The sequence below is a fragment of the Vanellus vanellus genome (genome assembly GCF_965231255.1).
Source record: "Vanellus vanellus genome assembly, chromosome: Z".
NCBI lineage: Eukaryota > Metazoa > Chordata > Aves > Charadriiformes > Charadriidae > Vanellus > Vanellus vanellus.
This window is the reverse complement of record NC_138908.1, coordinates 61141359-61160301: the sequence shown is the minus strand read 5'-3', so window position 1 is coordinate 61160301 and position 18943 is coordinate 61141359. Positions and strand designations below refer to the sequence as shown.

At 38.5% G+C, this 18943-nt stretch overlaps 1 protein-coding gene across 1 annotated transcript; it reads right to left on the bottom strand.

Annotated features, from left to right (window-relative positions):
• Window positions 1-586: 586 nt before the first annotated feature.
• On the bottom strand, window positions 587-18566 carry HMGCR (3-hydroxy-3-methylglutaryl-CoA reductase). Its single transcript, XM_082498086.1, has 20 exons — window positions 18491-18566; window positions 15232-15427; window positions 14727-14838; window positions 14087-14174; window positions 13904-13988; window positions 12240-12345; window positions 10776-10882; window positions 10308-10424; window positions 9070-9221; window positions 7979-8223; window positions 7669-7841; window positions 7002-7196; window positions 6257-6415; window positions 5959-6116; window positions 4786-4891; window positions 3701-3871; window positions 1537-1677; window positions 1270-1428; window positions 819-973; window positions 587-667 (listed from the first exon to the last, which is right to left on the bottom strand). The coding sequence occupies exons 2-20, from the start codon at window positions 15394-15396 to the stop codon at window positions 613-615; spliced, it is 2649 nt and encodes an 882-aa protein (XP_082354212.1). The 5' UTR covers window positions 15397-15427; window positions 18491-18566; the 3' UTR covers window positions 587-612.
• Between the last annotated feature and the right edge of the window lie 377 nt (window positions 18567-18943).

The following is an 18943-nucleotide window of genomic DNA, read 5'->3' as shown; positions in this document are numbered from 1 at the left end:
AGGTGAAGCAGCAGCAAATTAAGTACTATACAGTAGACAGGTTTCTACAAAACTAGTATGATTCAATAAAACTGTCTTATAGCCTAAGACCTAAGTTTTACACATGAACAGAATTAAAACTGGGAGTTCATGGCAAGTGATTAGGCTTGCCATCACTTTAAAAAAACATGCTCGTCTAACCAGAAAATAAACATGGCAAGAACAGTGCATTCAAGCAAAGATTAAACCAACTTTTTTTTTTTTTCTCCTTCTTAAATGTACAAAGTACATTACATCACTTTTCAGCTTGGTAGTTACCAGGAGCTTACTAGTCAAAATCATCTCAACCTGTGAAAACATAAGACTGACCCTTTAGAAAATTATGTGTAAGAGTAAGAATTCCAAAGCCACTTTTAAGACATCTGACAGGACTTCTCTAACCACTGAAGAAGGTCAAAGGCGTAAGTAGTCTCACATAAGTCCATTGATCTCTCAGTTTATCTTACACAGACATCATTGATTTGAAGGTGATTTTCGTTCTAAACTTCACAGATTTTTATCCCCTCCCCTCCCTCCCCCCATGCACCTGGTCAGGTGCTAGAACAATTCTTCATTTCAAAGCCGTTTTAGTATTCAAGCAGCCTTCTTAGTACAGGTTCCTTGAAGATCTTGTAGGTTTATTTTTGACCTAATAAAAACATTAAGATAACAATATTAGATAGTTAAAATGTTACACTGCTATTATATGTTACAATTAGTCATGCAATTATTATTGAATCTCATGTACTTGGAAGAAAGGCAAAACAGCAGAGAAAGACAAGCATTTTTCCATTTCTTACCTGTTGTGTATCATGTGGCTTTTGACTAGATGCCCAGCTGCAAGAGCTGCCATTAGTGATAATTCCCCTGCCATCACTGTAGCACAAACAATTTTAGCAAGCTGACGGGCATTTTCACCAGGGTTGTCTTGACTTGCACCTTGAACCCCTAACATCTGGACAGAAAGACATGCAATATTGTGCTATGAAATCTAAGTAAATTTATGTGAAATTTAGTGTTCAAAGTAAGTCTTTATAAATTATATCCAATCAACTAGCTGTAAGTCTCTAATATCAAACATCTTAAGCTTTAGAAACTAGATACTTGAAAACAATTAATTAGATAATTCTAAAATTTTCATGTCAAATCCACCAAGTCTCAAGAGGTGTCATTCCCACATTCGGACACACTATACACAACATGAAAGCAAGCTTTAAGAAGCTAAGTTGCTTTAAACTTTCTGATTTATACCTGCAAACAGGCCTGCTGTGGGAGCAAGTTGGTGCCTCCGCCAACAGTTCCTATTTCTATAGAAGGCATTGTGCAGCTGATGTACAGGTCTTCATTGGTGGAACCAGTTCGCTCCATCAGAGTGATGCAATTAGAACTGCCCACGTTCTGCGCAGCATCCTTCAGATCAGGAAGGAGAAAACAAACAAAAACTAAACACTCAGCTAAGTGTTTGGTTAAGAATTACTGAACTAAAGAAAAACCTGAATTACTGTAAAACAAACCTACCTGACCACAGGCAATGTAGATAGCCGTCACAATGTTGGCAGCATGTGCATTGTAGCCACCTATGCTACCAGCCATCGCAGAACCAACCAAATTTTTGTTTATGTTGACTTCAACTATATCTTCTGTAGTTGTCTTCAGTACCTAGACAAAGTGATACACTTACTACGCCATTCCTTAGGCAGGAGTAGGAATACTCTATTTATGGTTAATAAGCCCTTGTTCCTTATTTGCTTCCATATAGAATTTGACTCGATCATTGTCCTAGATACCTACTTCTATTTTTGTCCAAAAGAAGCCCTTTCAAATGCAGGCTGCATTGTCCAAGTAACAACAGAAATGTCAATACAAAAGGTTTGGACTTGCACAGGCCTTTAAGAAAAGGTCACCAGCTATCTTCTCCATTGTCATTTATCTTCAGAATGAAACAAACAAAATCAACTTAGAAATATCCCATTAATTCATCTTGACATGATAGCAACCTTCCTCCCAAGTTGCTCCAGACATTATACCCTCCCCAGTTTTGCTCTGCATAAAAATACAGAGCTAAACAGAAAAGTTCAAGCACAAACCATTGTGCTACGTTGGTAAATAAACAACGTGCACAGTAATATCAAATTAAGTGGCACATCTATATTATACTATTTTGAAACCTTCAGATAAGAAATTTACACTGAATTCAGTATAAAAGTGATCAAAGAGAACAAAAAGAAATAGTGCTGCGAGCATAATTTAAGACATTCCAGTGTAGCAGGAGTAGCAACTGATGACAGAGATCTGCACAAAGCCTACAACACTGACAAAAATTTTAAGCTTTATGTATTAAGAGTTCAATATAAGCAAATGTAGTGATGTATGTGGTTTGGGAAAACCAGCCCAAATTTACCTAAAAACTATACATGTCCATTACCAAAGGACTGGCTCCCCATTACTACTCTGGAATGAAACCTTGGGGTTTACTGCCACTAAAGCAGCCGTAAAAATGCAAACAATCTGAAAATTAGGAAACTACTAGGAAGCAAATCCAAAAGACCTCAATTTATCTATGTATAAATCCAGCCTCCAATACTGTGTCCAACTCTGTACCCAGAGTTTTAGAACTGAAAAAGATCTCAAGATAAGGATGTTCAAGGACATGCCAGAATAGACTTTTTACTCATTCCTCATAAAGAAACTAGTACTTTTTAGTCTGAAAATGAAAATAGCTGGGAAGATGGAAGGGCTGTGTTAGAGCTATAAAATCTTGAGCAGTAGAGTGAAGATAAAAGTTTTAAGTATCTCTTCCAGTACAAAACTAGGGCATCATCAAATGGAATCAAAACCAAGAAGGAGGTAGTTCTCACACAAGGTGTAGCTCCATCGTGGAATTCTGCCTGCAATACTAGTGCTAAAAGTTTACATAGTTTCACAAAAGAGACAGGACAAATTACTGGGGGAAAACAAACAAACAAATAAATCCATCAAATACAAAAGCACCAATTCAGAAAACCTTAAACAAGTTGATGGAAGACTATGCTGAGTATGGTGTAGTAAACTTCTCCCTGGGTATTGTCTCTCATGGCCAGTGCTGATGACCAGGTAGCAGGCAATGTATTTGGTCTGACACACAGCCAGTCTTGTGGGCTCAGATGGAAGAGAATCTAAGATAGCTCTTACAATGCAGGGTAAGTTTGCCAGGACTGGCACTGGTTATAAAGGTTACTTTTCATCACGCAAGATGCTAATGCAGCTTTGGAATTAAGTGAGGCACCCAATTATCTGTTTTCATTGTAGGAGGAGGCATATAAACTTTGAAGAGAACACCAGGTTTCTGTGAGAGACAACAAATGAGTGAAATTATCTAAATGACCGAGTTTAATGCCAGACAAAACGCCATGTGTAAAAATCTGTCAAGCTGTGGCATAATTTTTCAAAGGTAAGAAGTGAAAATCCTTCAACTAGATATGCATCATTAAATATATGTACATTGTGTCAGAAGAGATAGTGAAAGGAAAAAAATATCTGCTGTGTCAGGAAAAATGGCTTATTCTACCAGCAGTATTGGAAAATATATGTAGGAATTACCCTTACCAGAAAAACAACTTACACTTAGTATTTGTGATGTAAGACAGGTGTCAGTTTTGTAAAATGTATGCATTTTTATAAACAAGTAAACCGGAGCACTTACTTCTTTAACAACCTTGGCTGGAATGACTGCTTCGCAGACAACAGACTTCCCTCTTCCTTCTATCCAGTTTACAGCAGCAGGTTTTTTGTCTGTACAATAGTTACCACTAATAGCTATAACCTGGAGATCAGGAAACTCTTCATTCAACCTTGCCAGTGCTTTTTCAGTACCCTGTTAGAACAGAAACAGATAAAAGGCTAGTGTGTTATGGTTGCATAACAAGCTACTCAAGGACAGCGGAACAGCAAGATTAGATTAAGTCTAGTCAGATCATCGGTTACAGCTGAAGAAAAGAACATAATTTCAGGAAGAAACCTGAACCAGGAAGAAGCCCAATTATCACTATCTTCCCACATTGGGAATTATATAGAGAATAATTGGTTCTTCCCAGTACACATGGATTATCTGGATACACTCTAGGTCAATTGGCATGTCAAACACTACAGGCATGAAACTCATTTATTTTGGATGTAGCGGAAAGAGTTTCTCTATACTAGGGCATCAGACAAAAGGTCTACTATATTTAGTACCCTTCTATGACCAGACCCATTTAGGTAATGGTTCTGATAGACAGAAATTTTATATAGAATAGTCAATCAGTATTAATCTCAAACAGCACAAGGCATCCTCCCAATCTGTTGGTCATGTCTCAGGTTCTTCCACGTGTTTGCATAAAAAAAAAAAAAAAACAAACAAAACTAGAAAACACCCTTCCGCTGTCATTCACCAGATTCCTAATCTTTTAATTACAAGAAGTGATAAACGCAGTAACAGGTTCATTACTGCTGGATAAAAATCTTTGGCCCAAACCAACAGAGCAACAAGCTTAACTTCCATATTATCAAAAATACCTTCTTCAAATAAAAAAAAAATAATACAAAGTTACTTTTTTCTTTCATTGTTTTCATCCTATTCTTGTTTACATTTGACAAGGTCAAACACTTATTTAACAGCACTGCAAACAGCACTATGTCTTATCTTTTTGTCTTCACATGCCAGGGAGTCACAGATTGGTAGGCTATAATTTATTTATTTTTAAAAGAAATACACATTTATTAAGGAGACTTAAGGGGACTGGTCCTTACTTTTGAAATCATATTCATTCCCATTGCATCCCCTGTTCCAGACTGAAAACGGATATAAAGGTTACGACCAGCCAAACAGATGAGAAGTTTTTGTAGGCGAGCAAACCTGCAAGAAAATTTAACTATTACTTACAATCCTCAAGGGAAAAGTTTAATATAGTTTTAAGTAGAAAAAGGACAGCAAATCATTGCAGATAGCGCTGTTAGCTACACTGTGTTCCTCCTCCCTCAGTACAGGGAAAAAACCTCCAGCTACCATGCACATTAGTTCTCTTGAGTAAATACTTTAAAAATGTTCACTATAAAAGTATTCACTGCCTTTTTATGTTTTCCATCCCTGGAATTCATGAAATAAAATATCCTGAAGTGCTAACATAAATTCCTTAAAACATCTGACTAACAGGTATGAACCAATAATGAGGCCATTAGAAATTCCTATGTCAGTTTTACAGCAAGGCAAAATCCATGCTATCTTCAACAACAGTGCAACCTCCACAAGTCAAACAAAAACTAGGAAATACTGCATTTAAATAGCAGCATGAGTTGATTCTGGCCAAAATGCCCATATGTCCTTGGCTGACATTTATAAGATTGGTAAAAAACAAAATTGATCAGGAAATATCTCTCTGAATTTTCCTAAAGAAAGCAGGTAATCATAAGTCTTAGAAAATACTCTGGGGCTTGAAATAGACTTCTTATTAATACTGTTCTACATTTTCTAGCATTTCAGTTCTAGCATTAGTTTATTGGGTGTTCTCTGGAACCTCACAAATTAATTATTAACAACAGTAATATCATCTCAAAGGCTAGATTCCAAACTTTTAATTACTTTTTGCATAGTAGCTACTAAAAATTCAAATACCCATTTATGTTTCTTTTAAAATGTTTAGACAAAATAAATAATGTATTAAGTATTATGCAATGCGAATGTATTTGTTATTAAGATACAGTTGTTTATTACTTCTCATTGGAAAATGTTTAGTACTAGCCTTGGTACATAGCCAAAGTGACTTTTGTCCTCTTATATTCACACTACATGGGATAGCCAAAATGGGTATGTAATTACCTGTATTGCGGTATGCCAAAAAAAAAACCCACACCACAACTAGGAGCTTTTTACCATCCACAGGGTCTTATATCACAAAATAAGACTGGAATAGCCATTGTACTAACCTACTTGTGCTGTCAAAAGCTTCCTTCATTGTTTTAAAGCCTTCAGGGCTTTCAAGCCAAACTTTCACTTCTGCAGCCTGGCAGGCAGTGGGCAGCCTTACAACAGGTCCTCGAGTCATCCCATCTGCCAGAATGCGGCTACTTGCTCCTCCACCAAGCTGAAAATCAAAGCAGAAGGGAAAAAAAGTAAGATCGTGAAAACTGAATTTTAGTTTTTAGGAAGTCAAAAACATGCCTTATCACCCCAAATATGTTTTATAATATAGAAAGTTTTTCAAGCTAATCAAACAATACTTACACATATTGCTCTACATCCTCTGTTTGTGCTTGCTACAAGACATCCTTCTGTTGTTGCCATTGGCACCTGAAACTCTTTGTTATCCAAAAACAGTGGCCCTGCTACGCCTACAGGAATAGGCATATATCCAATCACGTTTTCACAGCAAGCTCCCATAACCTTATAAAAATAATGCAAAAGGTATCATTACAGTTATGCTACAGTGGTATGGTACAGCATGATACATACTATGCCGTGACTACAACAAGGTATCTTAGCAAAAACCCCACAAACCTCCCATAAAGCAACCAATTCCCACCTCAGAAAGTTAACAGCTAACAGCTATCAACAGCTAATACGGTTCAAGCTTAGTATTTGGCAAATGTATTGAATACTAGTAAGTCTTAAACACTATTAAAAAAAAAGGTAATACTGTTAAATGAATTTTAAATAAACTTCCATTTTAACTTGAACTCAAGGTTCAAGTCATTCAGTAGTAGTCATTCAGTATTAGTAGAATTCTGCATTTCTGAGATAAAGCAGATGCGTACTTTGGTAGGAAATATTTTTTGGGTAAGCTACAAAACTTACCCACCTCGTGGGTTTAAAAACATCAAGAACAATAAAAAGTAGTGCCTTATGTTTGCCTTTTTTTTTCTTCTACATCACTTTTGACCAAGCTTATTATTAATTCATATATATCACTTTGAGCATGTACTTGGAAAGTGGTTTTCCAGTGAGTTTTGTTCGTCTGCCTTGTACTTACCAAAGAATAATTATAATTCCTATAAGGAAGATATTGCAAAGATGAAGGTTCAGGGAGTTTCTTAGATAACATCTGCCTGCGAATGGACACACCTCGCTCCTGAGTTTCCATCAGGGTTTCCAGTTTGTATGCAGGAATATGCTTAGCATTAACTAGGCTTATAACCTCAGCATCAGTAAGGAATTTTGCTCCTTTCTGGAAATGTAAAGGGTGAGGACAGAAAGTATAGATTCTGTTGGTAAGAATCTTTTTAAATGTTCCCAAATGAAAAAGGGTAACAACTTTACTTAACTTAATCAGAGTATATCTAAACAAACCAACTGCCAATGTCAGGTTTTATAGTAGGCCAGGATATGATCAAAAACTTTTTACTGAGACACCCACTTATACACGTACGTGATGAAGCTTCAATGACTTCAGTGTCATGAATGATGAAGCTGCTTCCCCGCTCCCTCCTCACCCCGACTGACTGGAGGAGAAGCAATTCATGAAAGGGCTTTGTTTTAGTCATGACCCCCCCAACCAAGTTATTAAAGCCACATAATTTTCTGAAGAATGGCATTACAATCAATAGGATCATTTAAAAGCCAGAAAATTAACTGTAAGAATTCTTAAATTGGATGTTGCAGTAGAGGTTAAAGAAAAAAAAAAAGTTATTTTTCCATACCTCTGCATTTCCAAGTATACGAACACATTCCTCAATAGAACGTGGTTCTTTAGGTAACTCAATTTCTTCGTCTTTTCCATTAGGAAATGAAGAAGTTTCCACAGGGTTACAGTTGCCAACTACAAATGTAGCCTTGGTTGATGACTCTGCTAATACGGGTTTTATGACTTCAGCTGCAAAAGACAATAAAATTAACTTTGATTTACAAAATTTATAAGTTTTGATTCCAAATACAGCATGCTAACATAGACCTCATGATTTGTTCCCAATATTCAGGAATAGCGTCAAAATTTAAAATGTGAAAAATTACCGTTTCCATCTCTGGGAACTAAAGCTTCTTCTACTGTGTTAGATTTCTGATTGTTTTTCAGAAACTCAGATTGCTTCCTGCAACAATTCTCAGGGACCTTTTTCTGGACCATCACTGGAGATGTTATGGGATTCTTCAGTGAGAGTGTGGATTCAGTTTCTGCTTGCTCAAAGAAAATATATTTGACAGCAAGGAGAAGGGCTAATCCAAGAGTGATTACTTGTTCAATATCCATACTGGCCATTCTAAAACAGACAAATCAAAAAGTAAATACACAGTATATATAATTTGTTGTTTATAACACCATCCTGACATCCCTTTGCTTTAGAAAGGATCATAGTTTCATCATAATTTATACAGTTATAGAAATTCCAGTCAAAAGACATTTCCTACCAGGACATTCAAGTATGCTAGGTTCGGGTAGAGAAATCATTCTTTGTATTACTAACAACGTAAGAATTTTCAGATGAAATTAAATATTTACTAAATCTTAGCTAAAAAGCAGTCCCAGTAAGAGAAATGACTGTAAAGTAGTCAGACAGCTACATCAAATTGATTTAACATCCATCTCCCAACTATAAAGTTTCAATTATCATCCTCTACCAAAATGATTACTATGATGCAAGCTGAACTGCCAAGAGGGGAGGAAAAACCCCTAAAACAGACAGTTCTGAGTTTTCAGAAGTAACATAGAACCACAGGTGCTGCTAACTTCAGTTGAGCTGAAGGAAAAGCAATAGTGACATGGCTTTTGCACTTACGTGTGAATGGTGAGAAGCTCTGCATAAATAATTACTCTAGTGCAGTCACAAAATTTATTTTCCAGTGTGCTCTGAAAGGTGTCCCTACTAGTCGAAAAAGGTAGTGTTTTGATGTATACAGGACAGCTGGCTCTGGATCATGTTATTGATTACTTCAAGGAGATTGGACAAACGCCATAATATTGAAGTATTTTTTTATGAAATGTCATCTCTGATTCCAAGAAATCCTACAGTGGTCAGATCTGCAAGTTTACAAGTGTTGTACCCTAGGACCATAGCACTGGAGAATACACCCTAACCAAGGAAACACACTTCTGTGAAGTTGCCTACCGAGAAAGGTAGAACTGCCATAATGAAACGTTAGGTTCAATTCTCTTCGGTGCATTCTCATCCAATCCCACTGAATTTTCTGCAGTACTGTTCTGAGTAGCTGGTTCCGCTATCCAACGACTGTGGGCATGAACAAGAACCAAACCCAGCGACTGTATCAAAACAACAAAATAAGTATTAATTTTTCAACTGTAACTAGGTATCTAACCTACTAAGATTAAACATTTTTTTGTTTGTTTGATTTCCCCCCCCCCCAAGCCTCAGAAGCCTAAAGCTAAAGGCTGATTTTCCACATATCTCACCAGCGCTCTTTTTGGCCTATTTTAACAGTCATAGCTTTGAAACCTGTCCCCCCATATCCTTCTTCTTGCTCAAGTAATAAGCAAAGCAAGATGGGGGTGCCATAGGGGTAAGAGGGAGAGAATCGGTACACATGAAAAAGCCCTGAGTGTTTGGCACAAGAATGGCATATGCAGGAATGCTTCAGGTGTGTCTACGGGAACGTTACTAGAAATTACTATGGTAAACTAAACTAATGGGATGCAGAACACAAGTCTATAGGAAATCCAACCACATTCTGGGCTGCATCAAAAGAAGAGTGGCCAGCAGGTCAAAGGAGGTGATTCTGCCTCTCTACTCCGTGCTGGTTAGACCCCATCCGGAGTTCTGCATCCAGCTCTGGAGTCCCCAACATAAGAAGGACATGGACCTGTTGGAGCAAGTCCAGAGGAGGGCCACCAAGATGATCAGAGGGCTGGAGCACCTCTCCTACAAAGACAGGCTTGGGGTTGTTCAGCCTGGAGAAGAGAAGGCTCCAGGAAGACCTTATAGCAGCCTTTAAATACTTAAATACTTAAAGGGGGGTTATAAGAAAGATGGGGACAGACTTTTACTAGGGCCTGTAGCAACAAGAAGTAATGGCTTTAAACTAAAATAGGGTAGACTCAGACTAGATACAAGGAAGAAATTTTTACAATGAGGGTGGTGAAACACTGGCACAGGTTGCCCAGAGGGGTGGTAGATGCCCCATCCCTGAAAACATTCATGGTAAGGCAGGATGGGGCTCTGAGAACCTTCATCTAGTAGATGTCCCTGCTCATTGCAGGGGCATTGGACTAGATGACCTTTAAATGTCCCTTCCAACCCAAACTATTCTATGATTCTAAAACAAAAGCTTTATTCGTTGCACCAGGACACCTAACTAATTGCACAACTACAGGTGAAAAAGAGCCACAAACCATAATCATTTTGACCCTCTGTGTTACAGGATTTGGTTTATTTTCTTCTTCTTCCAGAACGCGAGCAAAATGGCTAAGCTGCCATATAGGGCGCCCTTCACGACTCTCTCTCGAAAGCTGCAAAAATAACAAAGTTTAAAAATAGGTCCTGTTTAGTACGCATTAGAACCAACAAGCAAGCTTCAACATTGTACTTTTATTTGATCATTAAGAAATGACCAACAACGAGTTATCCTACAAGCTACTGTTTAGCCTAGGATAGACTTTAAACAGTGAAAAACCCTGGACCCCCAAGAATTTACAATATAATTTGTTTACTCTGCTTTAGGTCAGAACTCCTACTATGGAGTGTGATTCATTTACAGTGGCATTACATACCGGCATATTAACCCTGTGAAGAAATGTATAGCCTACAAGAAGCACAGGGTCTGAATACTAAGCTCGATGTTGTCTGGAAGTTGGTCTTACCTCTAATACCAAGGACACACAAGCTGGAAAGAAGGTCATGAAGACAAAGTAGTTGGCAAGAACAGACATACAGCCAAAGCAGCACATAATTTCAAGTTGTCGTACACCTACATAAAAAAAAGAGTAATTTTTTTTACATTTGAATATGCAATGGGTTTTCTATATACTTGAAGTGTTGCAGAAGTAAGAAGGAAACCATTAAACTAACACTGCAGATTATAGAAGGAACCGTCTAGATTAATGAAAAAAAAAAAAAAGCATGTTAAGCCCTAGTCATTGTGTACTAGCTTATTCTAAGCACAGTACATATTTATGGTATGGTATTTACAGAAAACTTTTAAAGTATAATTCTAAATAAATACAAAAAATTACAGTTCAAGATTTTAAAGCTTCACACTGAAAACTTGAAACTCCTCACTTATCTAAGCACATAACAGTTAGCTGACATTATGTATTGAAATCCCTTCTGAGAGTTAGCCAGTTAAGTGTTCAGGCAATAAGAAACAATAAACCTACAATAAACCTACTCTTTTGCATCCTGGTATCCAGAAAAAGTCAGTTAGCCACATCACACATCCATTACAGAGCCCCCAAAAGATGAAAGAGCTACCAGCATAAGTAATTTAAAAAAAAAAAAAATCAACTAAATGCTACACCAAAATGAGGTGTTTTTTTCCTAGACATAAACAGGAAAACAACTTATTAATACACATCCCCTTGAAAAGGTCCAAAACAATTTGAAAAGCAAGTACTTTGAAAGATGCCTTTCCGCTATGCAAGATAGTTTAAAAAAACCCCCACATATAAAAACAGACAAAACCAAACATACAAACAAAACCCCATTTTAATCCTAACTATGGAACTTGGATTTATTATAAAAGAAATTAGTTCTTTACATGTGAAAGTCCTTTGCTTATTATATTTAACTGTTCTCTTTTTAAGGAAAGACAACTGCTATTGCACACAGTACTGATGAAGATCAAAAGATAGAGTGGAGAAAAAAAAACAGTAAAAGAGTGGTTGTTTTCCTGGAGGAATCTTTAGAAATACTCATTTTTTGCAAGAATATGAAATAGGTATGCATGTATTGCAAGTGTAACTAATTTTTAAGAACGCCCAAGAGAAAAATTTAGCAGCTACTGTAAGATGTTAACAGGAATGATGGGAATGATAAAAGGTCTTAATTTTATAAAAGCAGCTGCACACAAGTCCATTCCTACTGCACCATGTTCAAGGAAAGCTGTTATCTCTATTTCAAACTTCTCTTCAATATGCACATATTATTTCCATCTGCAGGGAACTAGTAATATAGGCTAATTAGGAAGGTAAATAAATAGTTAAATAAATAAAGTCACTCCACTCCCATAGGTAACACCTATTATTTAAAATTCTTAATATCCCAATGTCTTTCCAATAGTCTTTTTTAACTGGAAAGATTTAAACCCTTTAGACTATATCGCTCACCTGACATAGTACCAACACCAATCACAAGACACTCCACAAGTGCATCCAGTGTAAACGTAGGACCTAAAATTGCCATTCCACGTGAAATATTTTCTCTTACTTCATCCTAAAAATAAAAATTTCTGTACATTAATATAAAGACAAAAATCAAATTAAGGTAGTACATGTAACATGTTAGTACATGATTAGTAAACTGCATAATATTATGCTGATAAGGCCTTATAAAACATACATTGAAAATGAACTATTATGAGAGAATACATTCTTTGATTGCTTTATTTCCTGTAAGTTATTATACTTGGACAGTCTTTATTTACACAAGATTATTTGATTTTGATTAATTTCTCTACCTTTGGCTCACCAGTATTCTAAGCTGCTGCAACACTGAAGGGCACAGACTTTAATGAAAGTACGTTCAGAAGAGGACTTCTATTTTATGTGTTAAAGTGTAGAAGCCGCTTATGTCATGGCATTTCAAAAGTTCTTGCAACCACAAATCTGTACTCTAACTTTTATTATCTTTTTAGTTTTATTATTTAACTGTCTAGATTCAGCTGACAGAAAAGAGGACATAAAAAGACACTAAAATCTTCCTCCAGGGAAAAGGGGATTTCCTCCATAAGCCAGGCACGGCAAACTCTATAGAGGGTCTGCTGCTGGTTTCCTGGTGTGGTGGTCGTGGGGGCAGGGGGAGAGAAGCTGTAGGGAAAACCTATTTGTGAAATACTTTCTTGAAAATTAATAAAGCGTTCTGTACTCACTATTATTATAAAATAATGTACAACACACTATAATAATATTGCATATATATAGAATGTGCAATGTACTCTAATACACAATGTATTAAAATATAATACACAAGTTTTTGTCACAGTTAGTATGCTCAATTACCATGTACAGTATTTTGTAGATATAAATTAATTTCACTAAATATACTTTTATTTCAGAACTTAGAATATTAGAGAAAAAAAAAAACAAACATTACAATGTATGACAAACAAGATGTCCTGTCGATCCTTCCTGTTGCGCTATGTTAATTGCATTAGAGCATGAACATTTCTGTCTACATGTATGCTATGTCTGTTCTGCTAAGATTTTGTCTAGAAAAATGCTTCTTCCAGTATCAGCATTATGACATTACATGTCTCTCTATATACTGTTCCTAAGCCCGAAAAGTTAACTTTTTTCTATCCATAGCTGTTCTAGGGAAGACTTTGGTCTAGGAACTCTAGCCTCCTTAACAGAGCTGTAAGCATTGCTGCTTTAGAGTTCTGATCTATAAAGTACTCATACATACAATTAACTTAGCTCACACGATTATGCACATTAATTTTACAGTTGTTGTTCACTTGAACACTGATCTGGCTTGAAGACAAGAGAACACAGAATCTGTATAAAATCTGATCCTTTTATACATCACCAATCAGTATTCACCTGTATGCCTCACCACCTGGATTATTCACAGAATCACAGAATGGTTTGGGTTGGAAACGACTTAAAGATCATCTAGTTCGACAGTTCAACTGCCCTCCATGTGATAATGTTAATCTTTGAACATTAAATTCAAAAGCTCCATTGAAAAAATAAACAACACCCCCACAAAAAAAAAAAAACACAAAAAACAATAAAAACCCCTCAACCAACCAAAACACAAAGCCCCTGACCTGTGAGTTGGAACTGAGCGCAAATTTGGCTAAAGCACTTGCTCTTGACAGATCGATCAGAAGCAGGAAGAATGGTAAAGCTTCACTGAAAAAAGAGGCATATGTTAAAATTCAAGGTTTATTGTAAAGGAAAAAAAAAAAAAAAATCAGGCAAGAAATCCAGAATAACAAGTCATTACTTACTTTAAACCTGTCAGTTCTTTATCCAAGAAGTGAATTACCACTGTACTAAAGACAAAACTTGAGAAGATTGTGAAGAGGCCAGCAATACCTTTAAAAAAAATAAAAGAATTGGAAATTTTTGGTTTATATATATTGCGGGGGGGGGGGGGCGGGGGGGATAAAAAAGGAAAAAAGAAAAGCTATACCTTTAGATCACTCCTGAAGCAATCAATTCTTATATCTCAGAGTGCATTAACAGCAATTGAGACACAAACTGAAGTAGATGCTATTTTTATACGGATATTTAAATCTAAATATGTACTTCATTTAAAGTAAGACTCTAAGAAATAAAAGCCATAAATCTTCTCATTCATTAGCAGCAAAAATGAAAACTGGCTTAAACAGCTCTATATTTTTACCCGTTTCACACAATAAACAATTCAAGTATTATGTTTCCAATGTTTATATAATCCTACACAATCACTCTTTAAAAAAAATTGCACTTTGAGCTATGCAGAACATCTATTCTGCTATACAAAAATGAATTAAAATAACCCTATTCTGTACCTAAGTATTAAAATTCTAATACTTATTACCTATTTATATGAAAAAAACCCACAATGAAAATGCATACAGCAAATACAAAATCCCGATACCATACCTAAAATGTATTTTGACCCAAGCTGCCTTAGGTTCTGAAACTGGAAGTATATATAAAGGATTGCTATACAGCGTGTGATTGTCAGGATGATGATGTCACTGCTGAGAACATCCTGTTTGAAATACAAAGATTTAGTTAGCTTTTACATTTAGTAACTTGTTAAGTTTCAATAACAAAAAATTCCATTGTGAAGTTGCACTAAAAATGAAGTTTCAGAATAAATTAAGTACCACTTCTAGTCTGTCTTAAATGCAAAGAATATATTAATATAAAATCCTTGTTCAACAGATACTGTGCAACTGAAAGTTCAATTTAAACGACAACCTTCTGTAGTGCATCACTGCTTGCATACAGCTTTAATTGCCTTCTTTTCCCATTGTGGATATTAAAGAAATTTCTACATACCTACTTTACTCCTAATACATTACAACCTGATTTTATTCTATAGAAACCCCTGGATCTACTGATTAACACTAAGTATTATAACATTAATTTAAATCCTTACTTCTTCAAGTTTGGGGCACTCATAATTCCAGCCACAGATCTTATCATTCCCAGTGAACATCTTCATGGACATCATACAGATGGTGAGAGTCACTGTTCCCACAATGACTTCCCATGGATGAGAGGCTACAAAAAGGCCATGCATTCGAAAGAGTCTGGACAACATTTTCAAGACTGTTTGTCTATCCTTAGTGAATCTGCAACAAAAGAGTATTTCATATAAGCAAGCACAAGATTCAGGGAAAAAAGATAGAACTCTATGAATTTCTGCAAGTCATCCCTCAGAAAAAACCAAAACCAAACCACTTAAGAAACAGACGAGCATGGAAACCTTTCATCCTTCCATGTAAAAACACATCTATTGCTAATCTTCTGAAATATAATACGATCGCCTCCTGCCTTCTCAATTATTTTTTTTAATATACATCTCCCGTTTCTTCAAGGTATTACTAGTAAGTCTCCACCACTCTCACAATATCTCTTAGTATCTTCCTGTCACACAATTTTGACACCACTTTGACTCCAACTTCTTGTTTTTCCCACCTATGTAAGCACTCGCTAAATTCTGTTACTTCTTTCTACTCACTCTTCCTATCAAAAATACCGATTTAACTTTATTTTAACTATGTAAATTACCAACCAACTATTGTTGGTAATGTTGAGCTTCAACAGCAGGAATTGCAATGTCATTTTCCTCTGACTGTCTCTTCTCTACCTTCTGCTCAATATATTTCAGTAATTCAAGTTAATAACATTCAAAACAGTTCTTTCTTCATCTCAAGCATGAGTCCTTCTCACATACAGTATTCTGTGACGGTTCTCTTGTACCCATAATCAGTTACCACATTACTGATGCATTTCATCATCCACTTTGCTTTCAAATGACAACAAACATTTGACAGGAAACTCACACCTCTCCTCTCTTTCACGGAGCTGAGAACACAGATGTTCTCTACATCCTTCAGTTACAAAAACTGCATCCTAGTCTATTTGCTGTGTGTTGTACCTTTAGACAAGTTCATCGAGGATGTTTACTTATGTTATCTAGCATGAAACAAAATGCCATAAAATTCTCTCTTAAATACATTGTACTGGGACTTTGCTTTTCTCATTGCACAAAATCAACACCTTATAAAACTCTGTGCTGAATGTTAACTATATTGTAAAGTTCAAAAGATGCTCAAATAGTAGCCTGGCTAACAGAGATAATCTATAATTCAGTATTTACATGTACAAACCTAGCACCGTAAAGATTTCCATAGAGGACTGTGGGCTCTACATATTGTCACTTCAAAGTGGATAGAAAAATATCCCTTTGTTTTGCCTTAAAAGTAACAATCCATACATCATGCTTCTGGGAAGACAGTCTTTCTAGTATTACTTCTTTTGCTTGGACATCAAAAATGAAGCTGTCATTCAATGGAGAAAATAACAGGCAGGGCAAATGTATCAGTTTAGTGTTCCTGAAAATACCAGAATCATCTTGGTTTCCTACCAGTGCCAGTCTCGGTCATATGAGCATCAACAGCACCAATATAATTTTCTGTATCCTTCTACAGTGAAGGTGTGGCAGGATTTTCATGGCTTATGGAACCAGCTGGGGAAAATCACTGACAGGACTGTCTTCCTTATGCACAAATTATTTCATTTCCTGACACAAAGCTTTTTTTCTTTAAAAAAAAAAAAAAAGAAAAACAACAAACCAAACACAAGAAACCCATTTCTTTTAAAGTCTACATTATCCTTTGTTTTTCCCTGTGTAATATAATCTACATACTGTTCTGTAAATATATGTTCTTACAAAACTGTCCCAAATAGGTATTATAACTTTTCCTCAGCAGAATGGAAGGTATCTTTTAATCAGGAAAACTAAAATAAGACATAACCAGAGGGGTATATTAGTGCCAAAGATCTTGAAAACAAAGCAAAAAATAGAAAAAGTGTAGCAATGTCCTATGAAAATACAAATACTTTTGAATACCACACTGTTTCAGTAAAATCAGAATTAGTACTTACTACATGACTATATACAGTCCTAAACCTAGTACTACAACTCCTAAATTCTGACAGTTGGAATTATTATTTATGTAATTAACAAATTATTAGAGCCAGAAAGATTTCAAAATCTTTTCTTCAGATATTATTTTTCACATTTCTAAGCAAAACTAGTAAGTGTAAAAGAGCACCACAAAAATAAACTAAGGAAAAACACATCAATTTGATTATGAAAATAATTATCCATAATATCTACTATTAGACAATGTTTTATAATTAGCTTTATAATTAGCTGCTGCTATGAAATACAGGATGCCTCACTGCTGATCGTGGCGTGAACTGCGTGGGGGGCAGGAACTCCTACCCTAAAAGGTTTCTTTAAAGCCTGCAGGTTCCTTTAACTTGCCTGAAACACTTTTTTTTTTTTTTTTTTTGCTGTGCACTTGACATTTCTAGAACATACGAAGATTTCACACGCACCGATTCCGCACTATTGAGCGCTGTTGAGAAAGAAATAAATGAATTTCAACCCGCCTGACCAGCCGGTATTTCGGCACAAATTCCCCGTCCCTCGCTGCCTGACTCAGCAACAGCTACAGTGCCGTGAAGGCACCCCCGAGCGCCAAACGCAGCGGAGCGCAGAGCTCACCTGGAAGGCGGGGCACACGGCGCAGTCCCCGCCGAACCGGCGGGGAAGCGGCTGGCGGCTTCAGACAGACCCACCGCCCCGCCCCCCACCGCCGCCCCCTCACCGCAGCCCCCTGCGCTAGGCCGGGGCGGGAGGGAGGCAGGGCAGCCCTGCAGCCCGCCGGGACCCGGCGCGGCGGGGGAAGGACGAGCTTCTCCCCGCAGCCGCAGGGAGGGGAGGGGACGGGGCTGCGTTGCCGGACGGAAATGGCGAATCCGCCGCAACGGCGGCGCCCCGGGGGCCGCGTCGCGCTGCGGACGGGCAGGTGCGGCGGGCGGCCTGCCGCGGCCCACCCACCCTCCGGCGCCAAGGAAGCACCGGGACAACGGTTCTGACCTCCCCCGCCCGCCACACGGGGCGGCGGGTAAGGCGGGCGGGCCGGCAGCCGCTCCCCAGGGGCAGCGATGGCGACGGCGCCTTCCCCCGCCCCGCCGTTATCCGGCCGATCTCCGGGGAGCCGCAGCCCGTCCCCCGGCCGCGGAGGACCCGCATCGCAAGCGGCGGGGGCTGCCCGCACCGCGCCTGACCGAAACGCAGACCTTCCTGCCCTCCCCTGCCCCGCCGGCCCACCGCTTACCGCCCCGGCGCTGCACCGCCGCACGCAGGCGATACCCGCCTCCTTCCCGCCGCGCCGCGGACTGAGCCGGCCGCTCCTCTCCCAGCAAGGACACCCGGGGCACGACACGCCAGCCGCCGCCATCGCCCGATCGCGCAGCCAATGGCGAGGGCCCGGCACGCCCAGCCCGTGTCGCGTCACTCGCTGCGTCGCCGGGGCAACCGCCCGGCGAACGCCTTACGGCTCGCGGCTCGATCAGGAGCGGGGAACACGCCATCTCGCCATGGGCTGCCCGCCAATGGGGCGCCGCGCTCCCCTAGCCGTATGTGCTGATTGGACGGCAAGGATGCGGCTCATTTACATACGCTGATCGACCGAGCGGCCCCGCCGCGTCTTCGGCCGCGCCGCGCAGCCCCCCCCGCCCCCCCCCCCGCCCCGGCACTCCCCTGGCATCCCCCCGGCACCCCACCTGGC

What these genes read in the sequence shown, in the direction of transcription:
- HMGCR (XM_082498086.1), bottom strand. Translation starts at nt 15,396, where the DNA reads ATGTTGTCCAGACTCTTTCGAATGCATGGCCTTTTTGTAGCCTCTCAT. An exon ending in CGCTCAGTTCCAACTCACAG is followed by an intron (nt 12,346 to 13,903) that starts GTCAGGGGCTTT and finishes TTTTATTTTTAG; the next exon opens with GATGAAGTAAGAGAAAATAT. An exon ending in CAGCCAAGGTTGTTAAAGAA is followed by an intron (nt 1,678 to 3,700) that starts GTAAGTGCTCCG and finishes CACTTTGTCTAG; the next exon opens with GTACTGAAGACAACTACAGA.